Below are 27,032 nucleotides of genomic sequence, written 5' to 3'. Positions count from 1 at the left end.
ACAAAAGCAAGTAAAAAGAGAGAATTTTGGAATGTTGTGACTGGGGTGCAGCTGGCGTGCAGCTGAGCGCCACCTGATCCGACTTGCTATAGCTGAGCGGTACAGTCCTGTGCAGCTGAGCGCCACCTGATCCGACCTGCTGCCGCTGAGCGGTACAAGTTTTGTGCAGCTGAGCGCCAGCTCTCTGGAATGTTGTCGCTGGCGTGCAGCTGAGCGCCAGCTCTCTGGAATGCTGTCGCTGGGCTGCCGCTGGGGTGCAGTTGAGCGGTGACGCTGTTGATGTGTCAAAAATGTCTATTTATTCAAGTTGTCTCGAAGCATTTGGGGTCTTTGGTTCTTTGGAGGTGCGATTTCACGGATGGAGCTAATGGAGGGCGTGAGGAGCTTGTGGGAACATCTCCTCCTCTTCCGTTGGGTCTCCTTCTTCTTCCATCTTCCATGTTTGTAAGCTTTAGGGTTCTCCATGGAAGTGGAGAACCAGATTCGTTTTGTTAGGGATTGTTGTAGCCTATGGATTCTTGTGTAATGGATGATTAATTTGATTATATATATGCCTTTTCTATCAATTGCTAGTATTCTTATTTCCAATCTTAAAGCTTGCATGTAATAGGAATGTTCATGACTTGAATTTGGGGTTTCATGGATTATGGGGACGTAAGATGGAACCTAGAACTGAAACAAGAGTCCTTGTGGTCATTGATTTTAGGGATGGAAGATGATTCACATGTTGTCTTAAGATCCTAGCTCTTTTATGCGGGTTTGCTTGTTAGATTGTCCAAGGAATTGGAGTTTAATAGGGAAAACCTAGGCTCTTTCACCTAAGGGATTGGGGCTAGAGTGTTTTAATGGATTGACTTTAGTAAATTGATAGAGAGGAGATAAAATTGGTTATACACAAGCGTGCCTTGGTGAAACTTAACCTTAGGAATGTCATTTCATACCATTTCTAATCTTTTCCATTTCCAAGTGCCTTCAATACCAAAGTCCAACCTTGTAATTATGTATCAATTTATCTTTCTGCACTTGTTCTGTAAATTGATGTTATGTTCTTGAGTCTATATGAGTTGTTAATCGCACAATTCTCTAGTATTACGAGTCTCTTGGGAAAACAATACCCGGTCTTACCGGTTTATTACTTGAACGATTCGGTACACTTGCCGAACCATCAACAGGGAGTCGGTTACGTGTAGGGAATGTATTAGCACCCTACAACGTCTGCCTGAAGGCAGTACCTTTAATTAAACGTGCAAAGTCGATGTGGTTTTCAAAATGATTATTATTCCCCGAATATAAGATTACAAGACGATGCAAAGAAAAATGTATTTTTTTTTATTTTTCAGGAAGCCCGACAAGGATTGACCTTGCTCCTACGTATTCTCATGTGAGAAATCAGGGGTACGTAGTTCTTTTAGAAAACTGCTTGAAATTTTGTTTAGGAAATTGTTTGAGAATTTTGTTTGGAAATGATTTTGGATAAATTTGGATTTTTGGGAAAGTGAACCTGACAAGGACTGGCCTTGCTCCTACGTATCTCCACTTTTGATGGAGAATCAAGGATCACGTAGTTCTGGCCAGACGATATTGTTTGTAGTTTGAAAAATAGATGTTTTTTAGTTTTTGAAGATTTTATATTATTTTTTTTGGGTACTTTTTTATTTAGGAGAATGAAAAGGTTTTTAGCACAAGGACGATGCGTGCGATCACACATGTGCCTAAACCTTTAAAACATATTTTTGTAATTTTATTTAAAAGAGAGAAAAGGTTTTTAGCACAAGGACGATGCGTGCGATCACACATGTGCTTAAACCTTTGAAACGTATTTTTGACATTTTTTGAAGAAAGAGAAAAGGTTTTTGGCACAAGGACGATGCGTGCGATCACACATGTGCCTAAACCTTTAAAACATATTTTTGGGATTTTGAAGAAAGAGAAAAGGTTTTTGACACAAGGACGATGCGTGCGATCACACATGTGCCTAAACCTTTAAAACATATTTTTGTAATTTTATTTAAAAGAGAGAAAATGTTTTTAGCACAAGGACGATGCGTGCGATCACACGTGTGCTTAAACCTTTGAAACGTATTTTTGTAATTTTATTTAAAAGAGAGAAAAGGTTTTTAGCACAAGGACGATGCGTGCGATCACACATGTGCTTAAACCTTTGAAACGTATTTTTGACATTTTTTGAAGAAAGAGAAAAGGTTTTTGGCACAAGGACGATGCGTGCGATCACACATGTGCCTAAACCTTTAAAACATATTTTTGTAATTTTTAATTTTTTTATTTTGTATTTTTCTTTTTATCTTTAATTTTTATATTTTAGTTTTCTTTTTATTAAGAAGAGAGATAAGTTGAAATATCTATGACATTAAATTGTAAAAAAAAAAACATAGGATAAAATTGTGGTAGAAAAATGGATAAATTTATAAACTAAAAAAAAATATCAAAATGCATATAAATAGAATGAAAAGAAAATGTGTACCTCGTTGAAAATTTGAAAGATGAAGCAAAACTTTGCTTGTAATAAGTTGTAAGGAGAGATAGGTTGATGGCGAAGAAGATGAATTTATAGTAGAAATGTGGTATGGGATTTACTATGTATAGAGGGATTAGGAAATAGTAAAATGTGAGAGAAAAATGAAGTAGAGTTTTGGGATGGAATGAAGAGGTTTTGAGAGAGAAGAGATGAATATTATGTAATTGTGTGTGAAGAAAATGTGGGTATTTATAGAGTTAAGGATGAAGAAAGTTGATGAATAAAAATAATATAATAAGTTGGTGGAAAATTTAGATGAAATAAAATATAATTAAAAAAAAGATGAATAGAAAAAGTTAATGTGGAAAATAAGTGAAAGAAATAATATAAAAAGTTGGTGGAGAAAGTAGGTGAAATAAAATATAGTAAATAGTAAAAGTTAACATGGAAAATAAATGAAAGAAATAATATAAAAAGTTGGTGGAGAAATTAGGTGTAGAAATTAAGTGAAAGAAATAATATAAAAAGTTGGTGGAGAAATTAGGTGTGGAAATTAAGTGAAAGAAATAATATAAAAAGGTGGTGGAGAAAGTAGGTGAAATAAAATATAGTAAATAGTAAAAGTTAATGTGGAAAATAAGTGAAAGAAATAATATAAAAAGTGGATAGAGAAATTAGGTGGAGAAAAATGGATAATAAAAAATGTTGATGGAGAAGATATAATTAAAAAATGTAAGTGGAAAAATTAGAAAGGTTTATATATAAAATTAATATGGAAATGATGTGGAAAAAGTAAATGAAAAAAGTAGATGATGTGGAATGAGATGTGGAGGGTGATGTGGATGATGATGTGGAGAGTGGGGTGTGATAAGAGAAAAAAGGTGGTGAGGAAGTAAAAAAGTAAGAGATTATTTTGGGCCATTGGGTTAAGTGTTTAAAAGATAATTTGGGGGTGCAAAAAGTAAAATAAATAGTGTTTTTCATTTTGGTGTTTTTTTTTATGTTTTTTCTTTTTTTATTTTTGTAAAATCTTATTTATCCGGACGAAATTTGGTATTGACACTATATTTAGGTCTAAAAGTAATTAAAAATCAATTAAAATAGTCTTTGAATATTTTAGTAAATAAATGTATGTTTAATTTAATTTATAAATCAATTATTGTAAGGTCTAATTTTAATATCATAAACTTATCTTATATATAATTAAAAGTAATTTTATAAATGTATTTTAACTTGAAAACTTTTATTTCATCATTTACTTGGTTGATAATTTTCTAATAATGAACTATGTTATGAAAATAAAAAACAATTCAAAGTGGACTGATGAGAAGATATCAACGAAGGTTCATCATACTGTTGTTGAATACTCTTTTAGAGATGTCACAGGAAAAATAACTCAAGTTATGAGACCAATACTTTTTTCATTTAAGAATACCTTTCATAATTATTTTGTGGGTTCAAACTTAAATAGTTTCCATTGATGTGGATAAAATACGAGACGTGAATTGTTTATGGCATTATTCTTGAATTGTCATTTTTCTTTGTTGTGACAGCTTGTTTTATTAGCACCTTAAAAACTTTTGAATTCTTAGTGTTTAACTTTTGTGAAAAACATTTTAGTGCAATCACTTCTTTCTCTCGTAAATGATTATAATGTTCATCATAGTTGTTTTGATTCTTATCCAAAAATAGTTAGCTTTTGTCTCAACCCCTTATAATTGAGTCATTCAAAACATTCAATCATGGTTGTCAAAGAACATATATTCTTCTTCCCTTGTAAATTTTGTTTAAGAATTTATATGATCACCCTTTTTCTTAAAAATAGTATATTTTTTTAAGTTAATAGTAATCTGGGATTGTTCATTGAATCAATTACATCCACTAAAATTTCATGGCTAGTTGTTATGATTAAAAACTCAACCTATGTATTGGTTTGACATAGCAAATGGAACTCCTACTTGACAAATATCTGGTTGAAAGGAATTGTGGAATGCAAAATAGGAAAATCCCTATGTTTGAGTCAAAAGATTGTAAGAAATTGAAAGACTTTTAAGAATTTTGATTGTTTTAAGGATTCGCATTCTATTTCATGTCATTTATTTCTTACCATACAATATGGTATTAAAATTTCAGTATAATTTATGATTTTTTTTTTGTTTATGTATGGTATTGTGAAGTGAGTCACCAATTTATTAGACACGTGTGGACTTAATTAAGAAAAAGAAAAAAAAATGTTTTTCTTTATACACTAATAGTTCATTATTTAACTTGAAAGAAAATTAATCTGAATTTTAGGAGGGAGACAAAAAGAAATAAATTTTTAGTGTCTTCTATGAGAAAAAAAAAAGTCACAAAAAATGTGCGAAAGAATGAAGGATATTATTATATTATTTGAAGAATATTTTTATTATATTTGAAAATAACTTAGTATATCCATTAATTATTTAATTGATTTGGGTTTTGTTTCTATTTCTTATTTTTATTATTTTTCAATAGATAACTTCAAAAAAAATGACGCATTAATAATCCACGTTACTTATTTTAAAACTCCAATTTTAATAAAAAGTAGCAATAAAATAGGAAAGGCGTTATCTCGGTTTTATCCAAGAAAGAGACCCACAATTTAAATATCGAATTTTACAAAAATAATAATAATAATAATAAATAAATAAATAAACTGGTGGTTATCCAAGGAACCAGTGCTATGACATGGCAATATCCTTGGTTGCTCCCTAATGTGATCAACTTGCCGCTAAAAGCACTTCATGTTGAGTTGTTCTTCCGTGACCAACTTGTAAATTTTTAACTTGTTCTTAAAGGAGAAAAAATCACTAACCATTATAACCAACAATGAAAAATTGCATAAAATTAATAAAATGATTTTCTTTTATCAACACATTGGATTTGCTCGATGCAGTTTCCTGAAATGAAAAGATATATGCATGACATATGACATCCATTCATCTAAATACCTATCTTTTACGTGACTTACGAATATTAAAAATTATTTTTTCACGTAACTAAATTTTTTACATTTATTTTATACTATTTTTATTTATTTTTTACATTTTTTCTTTAAAAAAAATATAAAAATGTATACTTTTATAATTATTTTATTCTTATATTCAATATCAAATGAAGGTAAAAATATATCTATCGTATCATTGTTTATAAATATTACCACTTCCTACTACGTTAATGATATTATATAGTTTAAGAATATGAGACAGTTAAAATATTTTTTTATTCTTCGAAATATTTTTAAAAAATAAATGGTGATAGAGTTTTAGTCTTTCAAAGTAGATAATACATAAGATAATAAATTATTAAATAAGGGAAGTACTCAACAAATTTGCGATTGAAACATTAATGTTTACCGTAGAATCTACAAGAGGGCGAATCATTAATCCTTTAATTCCTCGTTGAAAATTATCAATCCTTTTTCTTATATTTCGACGGAGAGTTTATGTTCTTAGACTTTGATTAATATTTATCATAAGAGCGATAACCAGACGAATTAATCATTTCTCGTAGACTTTGATTGAGAGTTTATGTTTTCATTATGTCAAATAGTTTGAAATACACTAATGGAAGAAGGTTTAGGTGAATGTAGTGTGGTACTGTTAGGCAACGAGGGTTGGTGAATGATGAAGGGGTTGAAGGCAACTAAGTCAATGGAATAAGCTAAGAGGAATGAAATAAATGGAAGGTTGGTGGTGGTGTCAACTTTAGCAGGAGAGCTTTATAGTATAATCATGCACTACCCTTATGGTTGTGATGAGTTGACTTGTTGCATACGATCGTGGATCATGCAAGTCCACATTTTTTACAAATCCAACTATTGAGTAAACTATGAGAGAATAAACAAGAATGAATGGCTTGATTAGATGTTGTGTGTGCGAGAAATCATGATTTAGTTTTAGCACAGTACTTATCATAGCTCTCGTTTGTAGCAGTCAAAGTCTCATAACTCACACAGCATTAGTGGAAAAAACGAGTCAAGTTTCAAACATTAGATAACTAAGAAGGCACAATACACTGCATATTTTGCTTAATGATAATCCAATTGCTGTGTTTGCTTTCTGATCAAGGTTAATCATGTGTGCATTTTTATCTCGATAAGGCTTCTCTAGTGGAGGAATAGTACTCATTGACATACCCTCCACATGGGTCTGCATCACATTTTGGCACCGGTATATTGACTCTTGATTTGTGGGGAACCCAAAAACTTTGCATTATTCTCATTAATTGCTCTTCTAACAAACAAGCCATGTCAATCTATGTACAAAGATCAGCCATCCATGGTTAAGATTCTCTGTTGAGGTTTCTAACCCAATGATTGATATCTCCAACCCCATTATCAGATCTGTCCAAATATATACCTATACACTTAAAATTCCTTCTTCTATATAGTAAAGGAAAAAGCTATACCATGAAAATTCCTTCTTGTATATTGGTAAAATCTGAAGTGTATTATAACTGGTGCACCACGACAACTCAGCAAAAGTAAACCCAAAGTTTGATGGCAAAAAGACTCTTCAAGAGACTTTTTGTAAATTAGGCAGCTTTGTCGGCAAGTTGGCCATACCAGACCCCACCTTTGATTAATGGGAGAGAAATGGTACTTAATGTAGTATTTTTTGGACAGAACTTTTCTAGATAAACATTTTTGATGAATAGGGTGTTTTATGTACAGTTAAAGACTGAATTTTTGAGAACCCAAATGCATAAAAAGATTATTTTGACAGACATTTTGTTTTCCAATACATAGAAAAGAGAGAAAGAGCAGAGAATTTGAAGTTCTCACTGCAGGTTTAAGAGATAAAATCATCTACCAATCATTTCACAGCAATGACACTTTTGTGATAAACACAAGCACTAGGTAACACCACCACCTAAATACCATTATTAAAAGGCCTTGTACAAGAGTTGGCCCTTCCAACTACTCTTTGTTTTTCTCTGCAGGGTTCATAGTCCCCAATATTCTGTCTTACTCTGACTAGCTCAGAACTATATATACATATATAATACTAAGTTATAGGTGAAATAAACAAGAGAGAGTAGAAGATGTGGCGTGTTCTGGCAGCAGTGAGAAGAAACTTTCAGAACACAAGAAAGAGTTCAAAAGTGGCAGATGAGAGCATGTTTGAAGCAGGAAACGGTGTTGAGCTATTTGGAGATGACAGAGGCAGAAGACAACATGGTTGGGGGCTTGTGTGCAGCATTCTTCAAGCTCCAATATCAATACTTTCATGTGTTTCTCACCCTCAGGTTAATGGTTCTGATGGGGTTTGGGTAACTGGGGAATTCTCACAGGTTTCTGAAATGAACCATCTCATGGTAAGTGACAGCATGAGATATGCAATTTTGATGTAGTAAATATTGTGAATACCAATTGCTGCTGCTCCTGCTTTCCAAGGACAAATCATCACATACCTCTCTCTCTCTCTCTCTTGCCATCATTCTTCTTTTCTCTTTTCTTCTGTTCACAGTTTGGATCATATATGTAATACACTAGATGATTTAATGCATCAGGCAGAATTATGACCTACTTTTTCGTGTTAATCAATGTTTCATTTACTTTTCACCGTTTTCCCATTGCTAATGGTACATATGGCTGTAAAAAGTTGATACCTTTTCTCCATTTTTTGTTTCTCTGTCTCTCTTAACTATGCTTAAAAAAGGAACAAAGAAAAGTGATTTATTTTGTTTTGTCAGCATAGAACATATGACTAGGTTCATGTCCTGCAAAAGAAAGAGAAAATATCGAAAGAGTTTAGCTTTAAACAGTTGATGGCTTTTCCTTTTTGGTCATGACCAAATGTTGATGTAAAAAGCACACAACACACTTTGTATTGAGGTAGCTAATTTCTGTTTTACTGATACAGTTAATTTGGTCACTGTTCTTTGTAATGGAAGCAAAACTTGTGAGATCTAAGGAGCAGTTTTCATGGTGGTATTATAAATTTAGGATTTGATGAAGATAATTATGAAAAGGTGAATTGTCAGTGTTCTGTCTGGTTTAATGATGTCAGATTGAGGAGAAGTCTCATGGGTGCCTTAAAGGAAGAGAATATAAAAAGCTATTACTCTCAGTTTTCAAGACGAAGTGAAAGATCCTCTGTGATCTAGATTTTAGCTTTAAGAAGTTCCAAATTTAAAAAAAATATATATATATATATCCAAAATTACTTTAAATTTTTTTTTGAAATCTAATTAAATGTATAATTTATCTTTTAATATGAATTTAAGTTAATGAATCAATCTGAGTTTATAAACTAGTACGAATAAAGTTTAAAGTCTAATTTTTAATTATTTAATTTTCCACATAATGTGCTGTACTTTAAGCAAACCACACTTTCCAAAAATTATGCATAGTTTTCAGAACAATGTTAAGAATACTTTCTAGTATATTCTTTTTAATAAGTTAAAATTTATTAGTTGAAAAACATGAATGAGATTTATTGAATAAGGAGTGAATATAATTATACGAATTTCAAATAATAATAAAAATTATAACATTTTACTTTCTTTAATTTACACAATAAAGCATCTCTTAAAAAACAATTAAAGAAAAATGGTGGATCACATTTTTTAACATATTCATATGATTATATTTTTTATTATTTGATATTTAATAAAATTTATTTATTATTAAAACAAACCTAACCTCATCCAATTAAAAATGTTATATCTAAGATAAAATTAATTTATAACGTATAATCTAATACAAGATTTTATAAAATTAAAGTTAACTTCCCAATATTTATAATACTTTTATATTCAACCAATTTAAACTTATAAAATTAAAGTTAACTTCCCAATATTTATAATACTTTTATATTCAACCAATTTAAACTTACCCCAAAAAAATTATGAATGAGTAAATGCATATATGGGTTTAATGAAGATATATAAAATCGGAAGAGTGATGATTGATTTAGGGTTGAAAATATAATTGCAATAATATATTACACACAAAATATTATCAATTTCGTTTAAGGTGGTGCTGGTAGTGAGTCGGCGCAAGAGACACCAACTTTAATAGAATAATAATTCATAGAAAGCCACATTCACAGTATTCAAATTATTAATGCCAATGTGTTGTGAATTTTAAAATTTTATTTTCTCACGAATAAAGAAAGGATTCAAAAAACTTGAAAAATTGTAAACTTTAATATTCTAACTTTAATTTTCACCATTTAGGCTTCTTCAAAACCATCCGATTAAAGGAACTTTAATATTAAGACTTCACAAGTAAAATAAATTAATCTTAATTAGCATACACTAAATTTGAATACCAAATTTTTCGAATATAATTTTTACCATCTATTTTTATTATATGATAAATACTTTTTTTTTCTTGTGATGTTATGTGTGTATGTGACATTTTGGCGTGTGAGAGCCATTTTCATTACAAAAACGCGTGACCTACTCATTTCTCCACTATTGAAACTACCTAAGTTATAACTAGGTGTAGCTTTATTTCCAATAGTGCTATAAGATTGCACTTTTTTCTCAATTTTCAATAAACAAAAATTCGTTGTGTTCAATGTATTTCTCTTATTGTCCACATGCAACTCACTCACTAATGCAAGTTATTAGAAAGTGTGTTTAAGTCTAATTCAACCTTACAAAATCGACTTGTAAAGTGATATTTGTACCCCACTTATATATTATAATTTGGTCTTATCTCTAGTCGACGTGGGACTTTCAACATCTCTTCACGTCGAGGTATATACATTTCGTACGTGATAGTAGAAATTGGGTGGTCCGATAGCGAATAGAAATAAAAATGCCCAAAAAACAAAAAATATCGTTAGGATAGGTTCTAACAAATCAAAGAAAATCTACGTGAATTGAGTTTACTTCCTAATTTGAATTGAGTTTACTCCCTGTCGCAACCGGAATCGCGACGGGACGACGATCCAATAAAAAATAAAATAAAAAAGTTTCGAAAAAGAGATTTAGAGTCGCCACCATAGTTTATTCTGGAAAACTACGGAAAAACCATAAAATGATAAGGCATGGTCAATTAGAACCAGATTCTTGGTTCGGGAGTCGGTTACGTGTAGGGAAGGTATTAGCACCCTACAACGCCTGCCCTAAGGTAGTACCTTTAACTAAATGCGCGAATGTGGATGTGGTTTTCAAAATGTTTAACTTTCCCTTAAAATAAAACTCTAAAGAAACAAACAATATTTTTTAGTTTTTTGGGCCCGACAAGGATTGACCTTGCTCCTACGTATTCTCATGTGAGAAATCAGGGTTACGTATGAAAACTGTTTGAGAAAATTGTTTGGAAATTTGTTTGAGAATTTGTTATGGATAAATTTGGATTTTTGGGAGAATGAACCTGACAAGGACTGACCTTGCTCCTACGTATCTCCACTTTTGATGGAGAATCAAGGATCACGTAGTTCTGGCTAGCAATATTGTTTGTAGTTTTGAAAAATAGATGTTTTTTAGTTTTTGAAGATTTTTATATTTTTTGGTATTTTTTGATGTAATATTTAGATTTTTTTTGCGTAATGAGCACTAGGCTGATGCGTACGATCGCACGAGCATTCACACGGTTTTTTCTTTGTTTTTTATTGTTTTGCGTAATGAGTACTAGGCTGATGCGTACGATCGCACGAGCACTCACACGACTTTTTTATTATTTTTTATTGTTTTGCGTAATGAGTACTAGGCTGATGCGTACGATCGCACGAGCACTCATACGACTTTTTTTGTTTTTTTTTATATTTTAGGTAACGAGTACTAAGCTGATGCGTACGATCGCACGAGTACTCATACCGATATTTATTATTACATGTTTTTTAAAGTTTTATATTTTTTTATTTTTTTATTAAGAAAGAGAGGTGAGTTGAAATATCTATGACGTAAAAATATCAAAAAGCATAGGATAAAATTGTGGTAGAAAATAGGATAAATTTATAAACTAAAAAATGATCAAAATGAATATAAGTAGAATGAAAAGAAAATGTGTACCTTGTTAAAGATTTGAAAGATGAAGTAAGACTTTGCTTGTAATAAGTTGTGAGAAGAGGTAGATTGATGGTGAAGAAGATGAATTTGTAGTAGAAATGTGGTATGAGATTTTATATGTATAGAGAGATAGTAAAATGTGAGAGAAAAATGAAGTAGAGTTTTAGGATGAAGAGGTTTGGTGTGTGAGAGAAAGAAGATGGATATTATGTAACAAAAATGTGTGTGTGAAGTGAAGAGAATGTAGGTATTTATAGAGTTAAGGATGAAGAAAGTTGATGAATAAAAATAATATAATAAGTTGGTGGAAAATTTAGATGAAATAAAATATAATTAAAAAAAAGATGAATAGAAAAAGTTAATGTGGAAAATAAGTGAAAGAAATAATATAAAAAGTTAGTGGAGAAATTAGGTAAAATAAAATATAGTAAATAGTAAAAGTTAATGTGAAAAATAAGTGAAAGAAATAATATAAAAAGGTGGTGGAGAAATTAGGTATGGAAATTAAATGAAAGAAATAATATAAAAAGTTGGTGGAGAAATTAGGTAAAATAAAATATAGTGAATAGTAAAAGTTAATGTGGAAAATAAGTGAAAGAAATAATATAAAAAGGTGGTGGAGAAATTAGGTATGGAAATTAAATGAAAGAAATAATATAAAAAGTTGGTGGAGAAATTAGGTAAAATAAAATATAGTGAATAGTAAAAGTTAATGTGGAAAATAAGTGAAAGAAATAATATAAAAAGGTGGTGGAGAAATTAGGTATGGAAATTAAGTGAAAGAAATAATATAAAAAGTTGGTGGAGAAATTAGGTGTGGAAATTAAGTGGAAGAAATAATATAAAAAGTTGGTGGAGAAATTATAATTAAAAAATGTAAGTGGAATAATTAGAAAAGTTGATATATAAAATTAATATGGAAAAGATGTGGAAAAAGTAAATGAAAAAGGTAGATGATGTGGAGGGTGAGGTGGATGGTGATGTGGAGAATGGGGTGTGATAAGAAAAGATGGGTGGTGAGGAAGCAAAAAAAAATGAGATTATTTTGGGCCATTGGATTAAGTGTTAAAAAGAAAACTTGGGGGTGCAAAAAGTAAAATAAATAGTATTTTTCATTTTTTTTTTAATTTTTTATTTTTTTGATAAATTATATTTACCCGGACGAAATTAGGTGTTGACAGCTGCCTCTCTTTACTTAGATATTACTGGATAATATGAAAATTTGATATTTTTGTATTATCAGAGTAAAAGCTAAGTAAAGAAAGAAACACTAATTTTGTCCGGACTTCAAAATAAACAAGAAGAAAAATAGAGAAATTTTTTAAAAAAAAGAACAACACTGATGGAATTGAGGTGTAACAACCTCGTGGAGGGTGTACCAACCCTATGGATGAAGTTGATGAGGTGTCAAAACCTCGTGGAGGGTGTCATAACCCTATGGATAAGTGAATGAGGTGTCAAAACCTCGTGGAGGGTGTACCAACCCTATGGATGAAGTTGATGAGGTGTAAAAACCTCGTGGAGGGTGTCATAACCCTATGGATAAGTGAATGAGGTGTCAAAACCTCGTGGAGGGTGTACCAACCCTATGGATGAAGTTGATGAGGTGTAAAAACCTCGTGGAGGGTGTACCAACCCTATGGATGAAGTTGATGAGTTTGATTGCTGGGCTCGACCATTGCCTTGTAGAGGGCCGAGATACCAATGACAGAAAGTAAAATTGGGCTCGACCATTGCCTTGCAGAGGGCAGAGATACCAATAGCAGAAAGTAAAATTGGGCTCGACCATTGCCTTGCAGAGGGCCGAGATACCAATGACAGAAAGTAAAATTGGGCTCGACCATTGCCTTGCAGAGGGCCGAGATACCAATGACAGAAAGTAAAATTGGGCTCGACCATTGCCTTGCAGAGGGCCGAGATACCAATGACAGAAAGTAAAATTGGGCTCGACCATTGCCTTGCAGAGGGCCGAGATACCAATGACAGAAAGTAAAATTGGGCTCGACCATTGCCTTGCAGAGGGCCGAGATACCAATGACAGAAAGTAAAATTGGGCTCGACCATTGCCTTGCAGAGGGCCGAGATACCAATAGCAGAAAGTAAAATTGGGCTCGACCATTGCCTTGCAGAGGGCCGAGATACCAATGACAGAAAGTAAAATTGGGCTCGACCATTGCCTTGCAGAGGGCCGAGATACCAATGACAGAAAGTAAAATTGGGCTCGACCATTGCCTTGCAGAGGGCCGAGATACCAATGACAGAAAGTAAAATTGGGCTCAACCATTGCCTTGCAGAGGGCCGAGATACCAATGACAGAAAGTAAAATTGGGCTCGACCATTGCCTTGCAGAGGGCCGAGATACCAATGACAGAAAGTAAAATTGGGCTCTACCATTGCCTTGCAGAGGGCCGAGATACCAATGACAAAAAGTAAAATTGGGCTCGACCATTGCCTTGCAGAGGGCCGAGATACCAATGACAAAAAGTAAAATTGGTTGATTGTTTTGAAAATTGAAATTTTTGAATTTTGAGAAAATATTTTTTTGATTTTTTTTTTATTTTGATTTTGATTTTTCTTGAAAATTTTGAAATTAAGAAACAAGGTGTTGCATCTTTGTACAAGTATATGGATCTTGAAATGCAAGAGAAACTTGGTTGATGTAAATTTTGAAATTTGGAGAAGAAAACTTTGATGCATGCTGATTTTTTTTGTCTTTTTTTTTTGAAGGAAGAAGATTTGGTGAAAGTATGTAATTTTGAAATTGAAGGGAAAACTTTGATGCATTTTTTTTGTCTTTTTGAAGAAGAAAATTTGATGTAATGTACATGGAGGGGAAAACTTTGTTGATGAAAATATGTACATGATATATTGGGAGATTATGAACCTGTGACATTTTTTTAGAGTCAATTTGTTTCCTTTGAAATTATCCAATTTATGACGATCTAGACTTCCAATTTCCTTTCAATGGTAGTCCAATTCTAAATTCAACTGTCCAAAATGAAGCTTGTGTGCCACACATTTCTTGACGAGATACCAGTGTGTACATGCTTGATATCAAGGGTTGGAAAAATATGTGGATGATGATTGGAAGGATTTGGAGAGTACCGGGTTGGCTACTGGGGCCTCTTACTCCTTAAAACAGTTACACATGCCAATGTAAGGGAGTAGATACTGAGGAGTTGCTCCAGTTTGGAGCACGGTAAAAAGACGGGTATGGACAAATGTATCTGTAAATTATGAGGGAATAAGTCATGAATCAGGGAGTGTGAGATTTACAAATTGCCCCAATTTTGGTGGTGATGGATTTTTGAAGTTCGGGGCGGACCAAGATCATGTGAGGCCCAACAAGGGATGCCCCAATCTTTGTATGGGTTTTGAATATTCAGATGAAAGATTAACAAAGACGCCCAATATTTTGAATGGGTCAAAACACATGAAACTCACAGAGTTGTCCCTAGTTTTGGGTATGAGTCAATTAAGCGAGGTTCAAAAAGATGTTGCCCCCCACTTTGGGTTTACGAATGATAAGATGGACTCAAAATCATACAAAGCCCCAAAGTGTCTGCCCTTGTTTTAAGGGCGGATCTATAAATTTCTGTACGGACAAATCTGAGAGGCCCAACAAGGGATGCCCCGATCTTGGTACGAACTTTTAATATATAGATGAAACAAATGTGAGACTAACAAAGTTGCACCATATTTTGAAAGGGCCAAAACATATGAAATAAAGTTGCCCAAAATTGCCCCCTAGTTTGGGAATCGGGGGAAGAGTTTGAATGGGATTTGAATGTGTTCAGGAATTTGTGATGGATATGGAAAGGATTGGCTTGATTTTCCTTTGTATAATTTTGATCAATAGGGAGTTCCCTTCATCCTTGGACATTTGTTTTTTTCATTTTTTTTTTACAACTCCATTGTTAGCCATTTTGTCTTGTCTCAAAATTAAGCTTTATGAAAGTTTAAGCAACCATTATTCAATCTGTGTGGACTTTTATTGGGCTTGTAATGTGGCTTGGGCTGAAGGGTATTGAAAGAAATGATATAAAGGCTCAAATAAATTTTTGTGGATTATTTGAAACAAGAGTTACCATCTGCACCTCGTATTAGTTATTTGTCAAAACTGTTTTGACTATTTTGCCCTTTCTCAAATTTCATTCTTTGCTTGCCATCACTTTGTGATTCTTTGTATTTTTGCTTTACTTTTGAGGAATTTTCTTCATTTGATCACTAAGTGTGTTCTTTTGCAATCTGAGTCGACTTCTACTGTGATGGTAACCCTTGTTTGGGTAAATTTTGAAAAGAAATTTCTCATTGGCTCAAATTTGGTATCAAAGGATATATTTTGTTTTTTTGTTTTTGGATGAAGAAAGATGGCCACACATCATTTCAAATTTTGATTGCTTTATTTTCAAAAGATTAATTAGGAGACAAGACTAAATGATCTCAACAAGAGTCATTCATTTTTTTTTATTTATTCATTTTTTTCTTGTTTTTGTTTTGTCCTAACAGATTTAGGAATCTCCCAAATGAAAGCCAATGGAGGTAATGGAAAATCTGCCCCAGTGCAAAACTTTGTGTTTATTATTTGGGCTCAAGAACATGATTGGGTCAATCTCTTGTTTAATGAAGGTTGAAGGATGATGTTTTCAAGCAATGCACACACAGATATCTCTTAAGAATATGTGACTCAAACATTTGACTACAAGAGATTATGACATCCATTACATTTTTTTTTTGAAATCTCATAAAATGGATGATTTGCATCGAAAATGATTGACTCAACTTTTGCGTATTTTTTGGGTTTTATGCATGAAGCAAAGTAATATGAAATGAAAATGATGATACTAGTTGAAAAACAGATTTTTTTGGTTTTTTTTTTTTTTTTTTAAAATTGGGCTTTGCGGACCAGCATGGAAACTCGACTTCGCAGGCCGATATGGGAAATAGGCTTTGTGAGCCATTGTGGAAATTGGGATTTCTTGGCCAATGGAAACTGGGCCTTGCGGGTCAGCATGGAAGCTGGGCTTTGCAAGCCAGTATGGGAAATGGGCTTTCTGGGCCAATATGGAATCTGGGCTTTGCGAGTCAGCATGGAAGCTGAGCTTTGCAAGCCAGTATGGGAAATGGCCTTTATGAGCTATTGTGGAAATTGGTACATCTCAGCCAATGTGGAATCTGGGCCTCTTTAGTTCTAAAAATTTTTTTGACAACAAATTCCAAGAAAATCATGCATGATAATTTGGAAGAGTGTACTGAAAACACATTGTTAACAATTTGTATCTTCCACAATTATGCTGTTTTTTTATTTGACAAATATATTACTGAAGGAAAATTATGCAAATTACGGAAGGAAATCTTTTTGTATTTTCAAGCTTATGCTGCATTTTATTTTATGAATGAAAAAAGTGTTAATGAGGAAAAATTATGAGTTTATTGAAGGAAATATTTTTGTATATTTTTTTAATAGAGAACGAGAAATGGACTTAATGAGCTTAGAATTGGACTTTTCTTTTTTACACGAGAAAAATCCAAATCAGATTGGACCTGAGGAGAATTAACATAGAAGGAAGTTGGACTTACCAGACACATTGACCCAATGGATCAGATGACCTGAGCCGTGAAAGCTTGACACAAGAAGGTGACAAAGAAAACATTTTTTTCATTTTTCATAGTTTATGGAACAAGCTAAAAGAAATTCATTTTTTTTATGAGAGAATTTCACAAGATTGGACTAAAGAAAATTTTGCAACACAAATAGACTCAATGGGCCCAACACTATTCTTTTTACAACTATGACAAACTCTTCAGACAAGGGTCTGAATTCCTTTATTTTTATTTTTTGCACAAATACTTGTTCACACAAATGAAAAGGGAAATTATGAATTGAAAACACAAAATCTACATAAACATGTATTTTTTATTTTTTCAGAAATTCAGATGCACTGGTTCAAGAGAAACCACATATGACAAAGGGGCCTAATGGGCTCAAAAACTGTTCATCTTTCATTCTCAGATTTTTTTTTTAACTACAAATTCAAAGAAAATCACACATTACAATCTTGGAAGATTGTACTCTAAAGACATTGTTGAAAATTTGCACTTTGATACTTTTTGAGATTTTTGGATTGACTTTTATTTTACAGGACTACAAAGAACACCAGGTCAAGCTTGGACCTGAAGAAAAATGAATGTAGATAGCGAGCCTAATGGGCCGGACAAACCCAATACCAAAGCGACTCAAAGAACTGAAATTGCTTTCTACATTTTTTTTTGTTTTAAAGTGAAGTCTGACATTATGTGAAAATTATGAAACATGATGAGGGAAATATTTTTTATTTATTTATTTGAGAAAACAAAACTAAGGAAAACAATACACTGAAAATGGGCCCAAATGGGCTCAACGATAACTATTCCTACTATCACACTGAAAAAATTGAAATCTAACTTGAATTCGTTTTTTTTTCTTTCTTTTTTTTTTGACAAATCTCAGAATGATACATCATTCAACAGCAAAAATGTGAAAACAAAATATTTTTGACATATTTTCAAAAGAAGTAGACTCGAGAGAAAACCACGAAGGCCATTGGGCCTAATGGCCCGAGCACTGTTCCCTTTTTTCAATATTTTTTATTTTTAGATTTATTCAAAATGTAGAAGAAGAAGGAATAAAATCAAACAAAATGGTGTGATGTGAAATTACAAATATGCCAAAATAATTCTTCACTCAAATTTGTATTTCACAAGAATTGGGTTCAAAGAAGGTTAACATGACAATGAGGCCCAATGAACCTGAAAAAATGTCCTTTGTCATGCAAATGAAAAACAATTTTGAACACTTCAAATTTTACATCACTCCACTTATTTTTTTTTTTGAAAATTTTCTATTTTTTTCATTTTTTATATTTTGTTTTATTATTTTTTTGTGAAATCGGATCATCCAAGAAGTCTTGTATTGGGCCGGATCGACCCGACAAAACCCTACCCGTTTTCAGATTTTCAAAATTATTATTATTTTTTTTAAAAAAAAAAAAAAAACTCAGAAAGAAATCAGACCGACACCAGACGGTTGCAGTGACCGGAACTGTAGCAACAGTGGGAAATTTTTGGCTATAAAATGGTTATCCCTTCGGGGTCGAGCGACATTTTCTGATCTCGCTCTCTCTCTATCCTTCTCTCTTCTTTCTCTGAGCGTCTGAGTTCTGCGAGGCTCCTCCGTCCCCGCCTTCCACGGCGTCCGTGTCTTCCAAGGAGCTTCCGTGTGCCTTGCACTTCCAGGTAAGTCCTCTAAGCTCTTAATCCTCTTTCTTTCCTTTAAGTTTTTCCTTTTCTTGCTCTTCCTTTCCTCTTTCAGTTTTTCTTTTCTGCTTTCTCTTTCCATTATGTTGTTCGGTTTTCCCGTCCTTCTTTTCGTTCTGCCCTTTTTTATTTCCTGCTTTCCTTCCCCTCTTCCCTTTCTGTTTTCCTTTTATTTCCTTTCTGCTCTTCTTTTCTTTGTTTTCTTTTATGCTTTCCTTTTCGCTTTTCTTTCATGCTTGCACATTTATTTATTTATTTATTTTTCTGCTTTTTGTTCTTTCCTGCTTTCCTTCTTCCCGCTCCATCTTCTTTCTTCTCTTTTTCCAATTTTTCATTTTTATAAACTTAAAACACTTAAAAACACAACTGTCTTAACTTAAGGGGTATATAGGCTGGAAACCAGACGTTTATCTCCCTTCGTTTGAAGGTATGACAGAGACAATCGGGTAGAACAACGCCACGTACCCCATAAAATCAGAAAACTTAAAAAGAGAATTTTAATTGTATTAACCGGACATGGACAAATGGACAAGGACAAAAGGACAAGGACAAAAGGACATAGATCCGTTTAGGACCCTCTTGCAAGGACCGTGAAACAGATCCGAGACCAGGCACCGAAATAACAAAGACTGACCGGACAAAAAACTTAAAAGGAAACAAAAACACATAAAGAAAACACTGAAAAAACTTTTTGTTTTATGCTTTTTGTTATGATTTTGTTCTTTTTACTTTTTATTATTTTTTTGTGTTTTTTTTTTTTTAGAAAACATAGAGAAGAAGGATGAACGAAATGGAGATGGAGAGGTACACCAGTCAGCGGTGGAGACCTACTGACGATCAGGTCAAAATGATGACCAATATCTACAACCACGGGGTCACACATCCCAGCAGAGCCCAAGTCGTCGAGATTGCGTCTCGACTAAGGGTTTTCGCAGAAGCCACTGAATACAATGTGCACTGCTGGTTCAACAACCACGGCAATCGGATCAGGCGCTGGCAAGCGGAGATGGACCCCACTGGCACCCTCTTCTCGCAACTGCCGCTATACATGTACGGTAAGCATCCTAATTACCTCCATCTTTTTTTTGAAAATTTCTCTCCTTCCTCTTATTATTGACAAACATTTTCTTGTTTTTTTTTTGTTTTAATTTTTTTGTTTTTTTTTTTTTGGAAAGAATACGATTGGGTGATCATGAGGGCGCCGAGGCTGCTGGACCTGTTCCCCGTTCCGATCATCATTGACGACGACAGGGACGAACGACAAATCGCTCCACCTATGCTTCTCACATTCCGAACCAGAGCTCCCTCGACGGAGCTCTCCCTTAGACCACCGCAACCAGCTCGGGAATTTTTTCGTTGAAATTGTTTTTTTTTTATTTTGTTTTTTGGTCTGTAACTTAACGATCACCCGTGATCGAACCCTGAACAATCTTTTATTTGCTTTTGTTTATTTTCTGCCTTTTTTGCTTTTTTTTTTGTTTTTATTTGAAATTGTGACTTTGCACTTTTGTTATATCTACTTTTTTCTCTTTTTTTTTTGCATTTTTATTTTATGATCGTTTCAGTATATTCAAATTGGTATCTTTTTTCAAAATTCTTCCCTCTGTCCTTACTGTAAAATTTGCTTGAACGATGAAATGGAATTAGATTTTTTTAGTCTAAACAAAAATTCGAATCAAATAAACCTTTGAAACAATGAAGAAGAGGACTTAAAAATATTTACAATAAGGAAAAAATAACTTCGAAATATGAGAAGTGAAGTAAAACTCAAAATTATTTGTATGACACAACGAAGAAATGGGCTCAAGATAAGCCTTTGATAGAAAACAAAGATGAAATACACGCTGACACAACTGTAAAGATGGAAAACATGCCTCGCGAGAAAACAATTAAAATCGGCAAATCTAACACTGCAACTTTGTTTTTTTTTATTATCAGTTTTGCTATTTTCGAAAAACAAGAGTTTGGCAATTTGCAATAAACACAAGCGACTCGATATTTTCTTCAATTTTTTTTTGTTTTTATGTTTCGGCCACCTGAAGGCCTTTATTTGTAGTAAAGCTAAATTAAATATATTTTTTATGTACATGTTCAAAAATATACACAAATTAATTTACACATGTTATGCAATCTGGGTTCATGGAACTCTTCTCAAAATTTTCCTCTTCTTTTACTTGGTCCGAAAGAAAAAGAATTAATTTATCATTGAATTTAAAAAAAAACATCTGAATAATCATGTATAAAATTGTTCAAGATTTTTTTTTTGAGGTAAACAGACATGAACACGAATTTGCCCCTAATCTGGAAAAGCTTATGCGTCGAGAGTCTAAAAATTGACCAAAATGAACTCACATTAAGACAGACGCGAAAATATGCCCCTACACAAAACACATGTTTAACATGACTTGAATGGAGGTGGAAATGGAAGATTGGGTTGACTCTTAATGACCTTGAAAACGAATGATACTTGTAAACGGGAGACGCATTCGGGCTTAAACACAGAGAGGCTGATAACCAATAATGATACTCTTAATGAATGAAGATTTAAGGTTGGACATGACTCGGTTAGAACATGAGGTTGATGACAAACACAAGGTTCATACCTAGACACGAGTGATGGGCAAGGCTCGACACGACTTGGGTTAAGACAAACAAGGTTTAAACTCATAATGGATCATGATTTGAGTTTCACACCGGGTTAAACAAGGTTAAACTGGTGAACCTAAGAACTGCTCCTTGTATGACAATTTTACTTTTACGAACTAAAATAGGCGATGGGGATCGTGGACAAATGATGATCTTGAACATTTTCATATCATGAAAGTCTGATAAATATTTCTAATCAATGATAAACAAATTTGGTTCTTTTTATCCAGTTAAGTCATTGGACCAAACAATTTTATTTTGCTTCAAAAACATTATTTTTATTTGACAATTTTATTTTTATTTTCTTGAGAATTATTCCATGAACTCGATAACAAGATAAATGCGAAACAAAATACATATGAATCAGAACATGTACATTTTTATTGCTCTAAATTTTTTTACGTTTTTTTTTGTACACTTATTTGCTGTATACAAAGAAAATATGAAAAAGAAATGACAAAACGATCTCCCTTTCGTGTCTTAATCGAAGGATGGTACTTAAAGTTCTAAGACCACATACATGCACTCACAAGGATAGCTCCCTAATGCTTAAATCAAGGCCACTAGAGCTATGGCTCTTTCCACTGTCTCTCCACAACAGTCAGAGTAATCAACTAGATGTGGAGACACAAATGAAGAGAACAGACTCTAGCTGGAGTTCTCACGATAGCCAGACAGGAAGTACATCCCAGAGTGACACCGCTACACAACCCCTCTATTTCTAAGTTGCGCTCAGACCCGGGTATAGGGCCCCACTCATGATATGCATAATGTGTGTGGAGGGAGATTATAATGCAAAATAACAATTGCAAAAATAAACACAAATAAGTAGACATGTATAACATAGATAAGGAACAATTATTTCGAACATAAAGAAAAAGTAAAAGAATACTCACATGCAATTATTCAAATATTAAACATAGATAAGGAAAAAGGGAATAACAACACAAAGAAAAACCACATCGAATTCGCGCATATAATTAAATGGCTTGACTCTCTAGTAATCCCCAGTGGAGTCGCCATCTGTCGCAACCGGAATCGCGACGGGACGACGATCCAATAAAAAATAAAATAAAAAAGTTTCGAAAAAGAGATTTGGAGTCGCCACCATAGTTTATTCTGGAAAACTACGGAAAAACCATAAAATGATAAGGCATGGTCAATTAGAACCAGATTCTTGGTTCGGGAGTCGGTTACGTGTAGGGAAGGTATTAGCACCCTACAACGCCTGCCCTAAGGCAGTACCTTTAACTAAATGCGCGAATGTGGATGTGGTTTTCAAAATGTTTAACTTTCCCTTAAAATAAAACTCTAAAGAAACAAACAATATTTTTTAGTTTTTTGGGCCCGACAAGGATTGACCTTGCTCCTACGTATTCTCATGTGAGAAATCAGGGTTACGTATGAAAACTGTTTGAGAAAATTGTTTGGAAATTTGTTTGAGAATTTGTTATGGATAAATTTGGATTTTTGGGAGAATGAACCTGACAAGGACTGGCCTTGCTCCTACGTATCTCCACTTTTGATGGAGAATCAAGGATCACGTAGTTCTGGCTAGCAATATTGTTTGTAGTTTTGAAAAATAGATGTTTTTTAGTTTTTGAAGATTTTTATATTTTTTGGTATTTTTTGATGTAATATTTAGATTTTTTTTGCGTAATGAGCACTAGGCTGATGCGTACGATCGCACGAGCACTCACACGGTTTTTTCTTTGTTTTTTATTGTTTTGCGTAATGAGTACTAGGCTGATGCGTACGATCGCACGAGCACTCACACGGCTTTTTTATTATTTTTTATTGTTTTGCGTAATGAGTACTAGGCTGATGCGTACGATCGCACGAGCACTCATACGGCTTTTTTTGTTTTTTTTTATATTTTGGGTAACGAGTACTAGGCTGATGCGTACGATCGCACGAGTACTCATACCGATATTTATTATTACATGTTTTTTAAAGTTTTATATTTTTTTATTTTTTTATTAAGAAAGAGAAGTGAGTTGAAATATCTATGACGTAAAAATATCAAAAAGCATAGGATAAAATTGTGGTAGAAAATAGGATAAATTTATAAACTAAAAAATGATCAAAATGAATATAAGTAGAATGAAAAGAAAATGTGTACCTTGTTAAAGATTTGAAAGATGAAGTAAGAATTTGCTTGTAATAAGTTGTGAGAAGAGGTAGATTGATGGTGAAGAAGATGAATTTGTAGTAGAAATGTGGTATGAGATTTTATATGTATAGAGAGATAGTAAAATGTGAGAGAAAAATGAAGTAGAGTTTTAGGATGAAGAGGTTTGGTGTGTGAGAGAAAGAAGATGGATATTATGTAACAAAAATGTGTGTGTGAAGTGAAGAGAATGTAGGTATTTATAGAGTTAAGGATGAAGAAAGTTGATGAATAAAAATAATATAATAAGTTGGTGGAAAATTTAGATGAAATAAAATATAATTAAAAAAAAGATGAATAGAAAAAGTTAATGTGGAAAATAAGTGAAAGAAATAATATAAAAAGTTAGTGGAGAAATTAGGTAAAATAAAATATAGTAAATAGTAAAAGTTAATGTGGAAAATAAGTGAAAGAAATAATATAAAAAGGTGGTGGAGAAATTAGGTATGGAAATTAAATGAAAGAAATAATATAAAAAGTTGGTGGAGAAATTAGGTAAAATAAAATATAGTGAATAGTAAAAGTTAATGTGGAAAATAAGTGAAAGAAATAATATAAAAAGGTGGTGGAGAAATTAGGTATGGAAATTAAATGAAAGAAATAATATAAAAAGTTGGTGGAGAAATTAGGTAAAATAAAATATAGTGAATAGTAAAAGTTAATGTGGAAAATAAGTGAAAGAAATAATATAAAAAGGTGGTGGAGAAATTAGGTATGGAAATTAAGTGAAAGAAATAATATAAAAAGTTGGTGGAGAAATTAGGTGTGGAAATTAAGTGGAAGAAATAATATAAAAAGTTGGTGGAGAAATTATAATTAAAAAATGTAAGTGGAATAATTAGAAAAGTTGATATATAAAATTAATATGGAAAAGATGTGGAAAAAGTAAATGAAAAAGGTAGATGATGTGGAGGGTGAGGTGGATGGTGATGTGGAGAATGGGGTGTGATAAGAAAAGATGGGTGGTGAGGAAGCAAAAAAAAATGAGATTATTTTGGGCCATTGGATTAAGTGTTAAAAAGAAAACTTGGGGGTGCAAAAAGTAAAATAAATAGTATTTTTCATTTTGTTTTTTTTTTATTTTTTTATTTTTTTGATAAATTATATTTACCCGGACGAAATTAGGTGTTGACACTCCCTAATATTAGTTTAAAATTTTAAGTATGTTAATTATGATACTAAAAAAGAAAAATTCATCATTTGTGTTGATCACACTTAACCATTAATTTGCATCATAGAAATGGTTGATAGGATTCAAGATTCTTAATAATGTAGTATTAAATTTTTTATTATAAAATTTTTCTTCTTCTAAAATTAGACATTTTTTTTATATAATATTGAGAAAATTTCTGTAATACTTTTCGAGTTGAATATTTTTTTCTTAAATTATATGATTTGTTTAAACACTTCAAACTTTATATGTATTATGTGTCTATCTAAACTCAAGAGTGTAAGTGTCTCTCATGACATTTCATTCTAAAATACTCTAATGTTAGTATATAAATAATTAAGTAATAAATATGTATTTGATGAATAATACATATATTGAAATTATCTTATATTTATATTAATTTTGCCGAATTCTCATCGGTGTAGAATTTTAACCTAACTAATTTACTTAACAACATGTTATGAATTAAATTATCAATTTGTCTAGTTGTTGGTATCTCCTAATGTAAAATTTTATCATCAACATTCCAAAAAAATATTTTTATATAATTAAATTTCGTTAACACGGACTTAAAATATATATACAAAAGACAATGGATAAAAGAAAGTCTTGCATAAATTGAAGATTGATAGATTATGTATATAATGGTAGCTTAGACACATTTGCAAAGGTCTGCCACGTTGTTGAATAGTTATGAAAAACACTATGATTTGTTGAGACAGATATCTACATAGACACATTCATGATCTCCACTTTGTTGGTAATGAGTGGTAATGGCTACTATGAAGTATATGAAGTGATGAAGGACAGTTTGATTTTACACATTCACCATCAATAGTAGAAGCTTTGCTGGACATGCTCTTGTGGTCTTTAACCCTTTCCTCTCTCAACTTGTTCAAATTGAATTTTGTTTGTGGTATGTGTTCATCATACCAAAACAAGAACACTTATTACCCACAACAATTTTCTCCACTTACATTTCACATCAATACTTGCTAATTTTCTTGTCAACATAAAGTGGGAAACAATAAAAAATAGTCAATCATTATGCCTTTTTTCTTTCTCATCTTTCCTCTTAATTTTAATTTATATTATTAACCAATTAACACCATATTATATATTTTAAGCTATCATTCGTAGTTATTTCAATATAATTAAATATATGAACATTTGTAAATTATATGTATAATAATACTACGACATACTTTTACATTCATTTGACATGAAATAAAATATAAAATAATCATAAAAATATAAATTTTTATATTTAAAAATAAAATAAAAAATAAAAATGATAATATCAAGTGAATAGAAAAGATTTAGGTGTGTTAAAAAATATTTTTTTAAAATTATAGACTGTTTAGAAGAAAAAAACTAAAAGACTATAATATATGATAAGAAAAAATATTAAATGAGAAATGGAGCTATAAATTAGGTATTGATGTGCTTAGTTGATAATTACTATTGCACGTACAAATACTGTTATATGTAATGATTGAATTATTGACCTTTAGTTGGTTTAATTTTGCAAATTTTAAAATAATTTAAATTCTTATAAAGTCCATTGGGTAGAACATAATCCTATTTTGTTATTTCTGTTCGATGTTGTCATACATGTAATAACAAGTTTGATTTTTGAATGAATGAAAAAAAAATTAACCGTTATGTTATGGCACTTACAACGCTATTTTTTTCTTTAAGGGATTTACGGAATCATATAATATTTAAATTTAATATTGTTTATGATGTTTCTATGACTAAATTGGAATTATTGTTTTAATTTGTTTTTTTTTTTTAAATTAAAGCATGGCAGAATTAAAAACTGTTATTAATTTTTCAATTAATTTAAATTTACAAATGCCGTTTCGAAATTCTTGAAAGAAGACGTTCCACTCGAAATTCATTCACTCCGAAATCGCTGTTCAGTTCGAATTTCAGCCGTTCCCCAGCCCATTGCCTCTTTCCCTATCATTCCCAAATCGTGTTGTTCCTCCAAATCTTGCCGTGGACCCAGTCGCAGCAGGTTTTAGGGTTTTGAAATTCAAAATTTTTTGTTGTTCTGTTTTTTTGTTCTCCACTTTGGTGCCTTAGATATCGACCATCAAAGTTTTTTTATGCAGGAAAAACTAGAGATAGTTAAGAAGAATTGTGACGTTTTGAAGAAGCAATTGGTGCCTAGAGGACGTCGGATTCAATTTGGATGCTTGGTATGATTTTGCAGCCAAAAACCCATATTTTGCCATTGCCTCAAATGAAATCGTTTGTCTTAATTTTTTATGGCT

General features: G+C 32.1%; 2 protein-coding genes across 2 annotated transcripts; both read left to right on the top strand.

The window, feature by feature from the left end:
• The first annotated feature begins 7,391 nt into the window (after window positions 1-7,391).
• On the top strand, window positions 7,392-8,061 carry LOC108337620 (uncharacterized). The gene has a single exon (XM_017574180.2). The coding sequence runs from the start codon at window positions 7,544-7,546 to the stop codon at window positions 7,850-7,852; it is 309 nt and encodes a 102-aa protein (XP_017429669.1). The 5' UTR covers window positions 7,392-7,543; the 3' UTR covers window positions 7,853-8,061.
• Window positions 8,062-19,556: 11,495 nt separating this feature from the next.
• On the top strand, window positions 19,557-20,165 carry LOC128197763 (protein WUSCHEL-like). Its single transcript, XM_052880467.1, has 2 exons — window positions 19,557-19,818; window positions 19,939-20,165. Exons 1-2 carry the CDS (start codon window positions 19,560-19,562, stop codon window positions 20,121-20,123), a joined length of 444 nt encoding a protein of 147 aa, XP_052736427.1. The 5' UTR covers window positions 19,557-19,559; the 3' UTR covers window positions 20,124-20,165.
• Window positions 20,166-27,032: the final 6,867 nt, after the last annotated feature.

The sequence above is a fragment of the Vigna angularis genome, chromosome 7 (assembly GCF_016808095.1).
Source record: "Vigna angularis cultivar LongXiaoDou No.4 chromosome 7, ASM1680809v1, whole genome shotgun sequence".
NCBI classification, from domain to species: Eukaryota; Viridiplantae; Streptophyta; class Magnoliopsida; order Fabales; family Fabaceae; genus Vigna; species Vigna angularis.
The sequence above is the reverse complement of the archived record's forward strand: the minus strand, read 5'-3'. Positions and strand labels throughout refer to the sequence as shown.

What these genes read in the sequence shown, in the direction of transcription:
- LOC108337620 (XM_017574180.2), top strand. Translation starts at nt 7,544, where the DNA reads ATGTGGCGTGTTCTGGCAGCAGTGAGAAGAAACTTTCAGAACACAAGA.
- LOC128197763 (XM_052880467.1), top strand. Translation starts at nt 19,560, where the DNA reads ATGGAGAGGTACACCAGTCAGCGGTGGAGACCTACTGACGATCAGGTC. An exon ending in ACTGCCGCTATACATGTACG is followed by an intron (nt 19,819 to 19,938) that starts GTAAGCATCCTA and finishes TTTTTTGGAAAG; the next exon opens with AATACGATTGGGTGATCATG.